We start from the raw sequence: 6,678 nt of genomic DNA on the forward strand, positions 1-6,678 counted from the left end.
CTGCAATACCACCATGCTTTAACCTATTGTTTGTAAATTATTTACTCACAATATTGATACAATATTCCCTTTCTTTTCCCCCTTTTTTGCCCTTGATAGAATATGGAATAGTCTGCTTGTCTACCTTGAAGGATATACATATGTCAAAAATATTTCTTATTGGCTTCCGAAACATGCCGGTGATTTAAGCCTAGCAGCTTATTCTATCTCCAAATGAGATGCATCATTGTTTTTACACTTGTAAATTTTCATTGTTATATTTTTTTACTCTGTACCAATAAAGTGAATTTACATATTTTTATATATTACCTTGGTGTGTACCCTAATTTGCACTCCCTCTGTGTCCGCACTATCCCTTGGGGCTTATCTGTTCTCCATTTATATTTTGGGATGTGACGGAGTGCAGGGTTCCCCTATTCCTAGTAGGGTTCCATCTCTCCTTCGTGTATTTTCTCAATCAACTGAATTTACCACAGGTGGACCCCAATCAAGTTGTAGAAACATTTTGAGTATTATGGCAAAGGCTGTGAATACTTGTGTACGTGTGTGTCGGTGTTTTTTTTTTTTTTTTTTATTTTTTTTTTGTGTTCAGAAATTTGCAGATTTTCAAACCAGCTTCTTTCACATTGTCATTATGGGGTATTTTTTGTAGAATTTTGAGGAAAATCATGAGTTTAATCCATTTTGAAATAAGGCTGTAACATTACAAAATGTGTAAAAAGTGAACCTCTGTGAATACTTTCCAGATGCACTGTGACCTGACTATCTTAAGTTGTGTGTGTATGTTGTGTTTTTTTTTCCCTTCTGTTGTATAGATGAGGAGCTGTTAAAATGTTTTATTTGTCCCAGTGACAGTCTTTGTGTGTGTGTGTATATATATGTATGTATAAAGAGGTCTCAGATTGATTTTTGAGAGGGCATGTTCTGGGATTTCCTTTTTGCTTTGGGAGATTCCTTCTTTGCTCCATTCCCATCATATCCTGTCTCAGAAGAAGAGAGTATAGAGTGGGTGCTTGCCATGAGTATTTTTTTATTTTTTACTGGTAATGGAGGCAAGCTGCAATTTTTAGCGGGACTGTGACATTGCGGCGGATAAATCTGACCCCAAACTACACTTTCTGGGGACCAGTGACATTATTACATTGATCAGCACTATATAATTGCACTGATCAATGTATAAATCATGGGGTTAAGTGTGTTCTCTGGGTGTGTTCTAGATGTAGGGGGGCAGGCTCCCTGGGACATGACAGATCGCTGTTCCTGATCACTGGGAACAGAAGTTTTCTGACATGTCATTAGGCAGAACGGGTAATCACCTTTTTTACATAGGCAGTTCCCCATTCTGCCTCTGTACAACAGCGATCGCAGGTCGCCAGCAGACAGAGTCCGTGGGAACGCTCCCATGCGCCCGCTATTCTCCTTGCACAGACCGACCTACAGGTACGTCAGTTTGCACAGGAGAGCTGACCTGCCGCAGTAATTATTGGTCGGCAAGTGGTTAAAAAAAAATAAATAATTTGGATTCACGCACTTTTGGATAAATTTACACTAAACATTGCATGAGGGAACATGTTACCCCCACACCCTATTATCATGCAAAGCGACAGTTATGAGAACTGGGCGCCGCAATTGCTGACCTCTACTTTTGAAAATTTTAGTTTGGGTTGAATTTTTGAGGCTTTGTGACTCTAGACACCTTTTGTAAAATGTTTTTGTGCACTAGAAACTGCATTCAGATACCACAAACATGAAAATAAATGGGAAATAAGAGAAAAAGCCAACAGCGCCTCATTTATTGTTTTTTGTCTGATATTAATGGCATGCAGATTTGATGTGAACTGGAATTAAAGTGCCTGAAACTGGTGGAATCTTTACTCTGCCCCTCCAGCACTCACTGGAGTGCTGTGTAGCAGGTGGGAGCGGCTGACTGTCTCCCAGCTTTGTGCTGAGACTGAGCCAGCTGCCGGTCAGGCATCTAGGTGGAATCCGACATTAAAATTTGGATACCTCCAGCATCTGGACTGGCTGAGTGATGTCAGCTGACATCCAATTTTAGCCCTCTGTCAGCTGAATATGAGTTACAGGAGTGCAGAAATAAGTGCGCTTCTTTTACTTCATCTCCCCCCCCCTCCCCTTTATTCTAGCACACAACTCAGATATATATTGGCTCAGGGGATGCCCATAGACATCTGTAGCTTACAAGCTGAACTTTGGCACAGTGTGCAGGATTGTGTTCTTGTGAGATTTAGGTCATCCTTGCCTAGGCTCTGTGGAAAAGAGAGTAGGTTATCTAGTCCCCTCCCCCTGCTATATTGATATATGTAGTAGTAGTTATTTTTTTGAGGGTGTGTTTTTGACCCAGTTGGGGGAGGGGGGGCGGCGGACAACTTGAATAAGCTGGACTTACTTGCCAATAAAGTTTCATTTTTGCAGTCTACGGATTTCAGAATTGCTTTTTCTAATCTTTTATTTTTATTCTTCCACAGGAAAGTTGGTCACTGTAAAATACCTGCGATTAGACCGATATCACCATCGATTTCCACAGTCTATTACATGCAACACTCCTCTGAAGCCATTAAACAAACACATGAACTCTATGTCACAGTTAAATCTTCGGACTGGCACAATAAATTCTCAGTCATTATGAAGAACATTTAACGCCATTGACTGTTATGTGCAGCAGGGGTGGGGGTCCTGACTTGCATCTGTCTTCCTTTTTTTTTTTTTTTTTTTTTTTTTCTTTCTTCATTCCCCCTTCAATCTTCATCAGTATATCACACTTCCAGCAAAAGTTCAAGTTTGTTTGAAAAAGAGTATGCATCCAAAGGACAATACAGGTGGACAAAAGTGTTAACAGTGATGTACAATGTCTTTATAGATGATTTTTTTAAAAAAAAAACCTTTTCAAATGTTCATACATTGTGAACTAGATGACTGTTTTCTTTAAAATGAAAAGCGGATAATTTATTGAATTCCTATGGGATCCTGCACACTATTTTTGTCATATATAAATATACCCTAATATAATTGTACATTTGAGGCTGACTTCTGCTGCTGTAGATAGTAATTTTGTTACAGCTGAAGTGCAGGGGCTATCTGGCTTTTTCATGAGGCAGGAAATGGACAATATACTGGTCTTTTTTGTATTTAAATGTAAGTAATGATGGTGGCGGCAAGTCTTGTGCAAATGTCTGCTTCAATGCAGTAAATAAGCTTCCTATTTTATTCATAATGTTATTTTATATAATAAATTGGCTGCACCATCTCATTAAGGTCAAATGGCCAATTACCTTTAAAAGTATTAGATAAAAGTTTAAATATCTTTTATAGGTTTTATATAAAATGTCTGACTTGGTTTCTTGTGAGGTCTGATACCAATTGTAAAGATTCAAATTATTGTGAGCAATAAATAAGCAATTGGCAGATGCTGGACAGTGTAATTGGTGAACTGATGTATTTATTAAATATGCCTCTGACACAGTATGGCTGGTCCTCCAGTAGTAGGTTAGAAAAGTCACTTGCCCTCATGTGTGCTGCTACAATGGGCTATATAACACCTAAGCTTGTATACATGCAGAAATGGAAGTTACTTGTGTTCCTTTACATTTTTTTATTTATTTTTCTTTTTTTACTTCAAGGAGCAGTAAGTGTACTTCTGTATATTGTACATGAGTTTTGTTTTGTGTGTGTATATATAACGTTTTTGTTGATCGTGACAAAGGTCTGTCATTCTAGTTTTGTAATAGTTCTGCTGCAAGAGCTTGCATAGTAATGCTTAGTATCAAGCCACTTTCATACAATATTACAATTAAATAATAATTACTGCTTTCATAGCAGTTGCCTTAAAGTTGGCGTGTCAGCTTGTTTTGTATACAGAGTAACAGCATTATTGTACGTCTTTTATTTAGGAAATCTTTGGATTTATATATGTGAGAGAAAAAAATAGCTTCGAGTAGTTCAAGGCAATAGCTTGGATTTTGAAGAAGGCCAGTTTACACTCTGTGTGTGATAGTTACACACTCAGATCCCACTGCTGTAACCATAATCTCTAGGACAACAACCTAACCACCAGCAGACTGAAAGCGATTGTCACAGAGGCAGGCTAACTGAGCATTTGACCCTTTACACGCACAGTGGCCATGTGATTTACACACCATGTGTTTTATTGGAAATGTTCACAGCAACCACTGTTGAAATTTTGACCTTTTTGAAAGAGAATGTCAATGTCGCTCGCTGCCATTCCAGACAGGAATGCAACCGTTTACAGGCTAGGTTAGCTCTTTACATAGGCAGAGTTCTTTAAAAATCATTAAGCTGAAATCTCTGAATGTTCTCTTTAGAAATTAAAGAATACAGGTTTATTCATATCAAAGGCACAGTAGCACATACAGAGATAGTTTAACACATCGTATGGCCAAACCTCAGTGCAACGTAGATATTGGCTAAGAAAAAAACGTGATGCACATCCCAGTTGGGCGTGTCCAGTATTTCTTCTGGGTTTCTTTAGATACTATACAAAATGTGGCAGCTGATTTATTGCATTGGTCCCAAGATCATCTTGAAGTGTTGTGAATTTGATCAGTAGATGACTTTGCAAGAGGATCTTAGCATAGTTGCACTGTCCTGACAAATGGAACCAAAGGAGGAGAAAAAAGACATAGACATATAAGGGTAACATTAGCCTAGTCTATGCATCAGGTGGTGTTTGGATTTGAATTGTGGAGAACCACAGAAAACAATTTACAGTGGGGACGGAAAGTATTCAGACCCCCTTAAATTTTTCACTTTGTTATATTGCAGCCATTTGCTAAAATCTTAAGTTCATTTTTTTCCTCATTAATGTACACACAGCATCCCATATTGACAGAAAAACACAGAATTGACATTTTTTCAGATTTATTAAAAAAAAACAAAACTGAAATATCACATGGTTCTAAGTATTCAGACCCTTTGCTCAGTATTTAGTAGAAGCACCCTTTTGATCTAATACAGCCATGGGTCTTTTTGGGAAAGATGCAACAAGTTTTTCACACCTGGATTTGGGGATCCTCTGCCATTCCTCCTTGCCAGATGCTCTCCAGTTCTGTCAGGTTGGATGGTAAACGTTGGTGGACAGCCATTTTTAGGTCTCTCCAGAGATGCTCAATTGGGTTTAAGTCATGGCTCTGGCTGGGCCATTCAAGAACAGTCACGGAGTTGTGAAGCCACTCCTTCGTTATTTTAGCTGTGTGCTTAATGTCATTGTCTTGTTGGTAGGTAAACCTTCAGCCCAGTCTGAGGTCCTGAGCACTCTGGAGAAGGTTTTCGTCCAGGATATCCCTGTACTTGGCCGCATTCATCTTTCCCTCGATTGCAACCAGTCGTCCTGTTCCTGCAGCTGAAAAACACCCCCACAGCATGATGCTGCCACCACCATGCTTCACTGTTGGGACTGTATTGGACAGGTGATGAGCAGTGCCTGGTTTTCTCCACACATACCGCTTAGAATTTTAAGGCCAAAAAGTTCTATCTTGGTCTCATCAGACCAGAGAATCTTATTTCTCACTATTTTGGAGTCCTTCAGGGTTTTTTTTTTCTTTTAGCAAACTCCATGCGGGCTTTTATGTGTCTTGCACTGAGGAGAGGCTTCCGTCGGGCCACTCTGCCATGAAGCCCCAACTGGTGGAGGGCTGCAGTGATGGTTGACTTTCTACAACTTTCTCCCATCTCCTGACTGCATCTCTGGAGCTCGGCCACAGTGATCTTTGGGTCCTTCTTTACCTCTCTCACCAAGGCACTTCTCCCTCGATAGCTGTTTGGCCGGACGGCCAGCTCTAGGAAGGGTTCTGGTCATCTCAAACGCCTTCCATTTAAGGATTATGGGGGCCACTGTTCTCTTAGGAACCTTAAGTGCAGCAGAAATTTTTTTGTAACCTTGGCCAGATCTGTGCCTTGCCACAATTCTGTCTGAGCTCTTTAGGCAGTTCCTTTTGACCTCATGATTCTCATTTGCTCTGACATGCACCGTGAGCTGTAAGGTCTTATATAGACAGGTGTGTGGCTTTCCTAATCAAGTCCAGTCAGTATAAACAAACACAGCTGGACTCGAAGGTGTAGAACCATCTCAAGGATGATCAGAAGAAATGGACAGCGCCTGAGTTAAATATGAGTGTTACAGCAAAGGGTCTGAATACTTAGGACCATGTGATATTTCAGTTTTTCTTTTTTAATAAATCAAAAATGTCAACAATTCTGTGTTTTTCTTTCAATATCGGGTGCTGTGTGTACATTGAGGGTAAAAAATGAACTTTAAGGCCCCTTTCACACGAGGCGGACTCCGCTTCCACGGAGTCCGCCGGCTCAGCGGGAGATCAGTCCATTGATCTCCGCTGAGCCGGCGGATGACAGGTCCCTCTCTGCTCACTGAGCAGGGAGGGGCTTGTCAGGCGCCGCTGCCGCCTATGGAGGGATCGGATGAAAAGAAACAGCATGTCCGTTTTCATCAGATCTCAACTGATCCGATAGCGACGGACCTGGACGTAGGGCCATACGTCTGCTTTTAGCGGACCACGTCGGATGTCAGTGGACATGTCTCCGCTGACATCCGTCGCTCCATAGGCTAACATGGAGCGCCCGTTCAGGTCCGTCGTCAAAACTGACAGGCGGACCTGAACAGTCCGATCGTGTGAAAGGGGCCTA

The 6,678-nt window shown here is 40.8% G+C and overlaps 1 protein-coding gene across 1 annotated transcript in view; it reads left to right on the forward strand.

The window, feature by feature from the left end:
* LEMD3 (LEM domain containing 3) overlaps positions 1 to 2,754 on the forward strand; it is an 89,211-nt gene extending 86,457 nt beyond the window's left edge. Inside the window, exon 13 of the mRNA XM_073620127.1 lies at positions 2,487 to 2,754. Coding sequence (XP_073476228.1) covers positions 2,487 to 2,647 — 161 coding nt within the window. The 3' untranslated portion in view covers positions 2,648 to 2,754. The remainder of the gene's footprint in view (positions 1 to 2,486) is intronic.
* The last annotated feature ends 3,924 nt before the right edge of the window (positions 2,755 to 6,678 follow it).

This window comes from Aquarana catesbeiana, linkage group LG03 (assembly GCF_042186555.1).
Source record: "Aquarana catesbeiana isolate 2022-GZ linkage group LG03, ASM4218655v1, whole genome shotgun sequence".
Taxonomy (NCBI): Eukaryota; Metazoa; Chordata; class Amphibia; order Anura; family Ranidae; genus Aquarana; species Aquarana catesbeiana.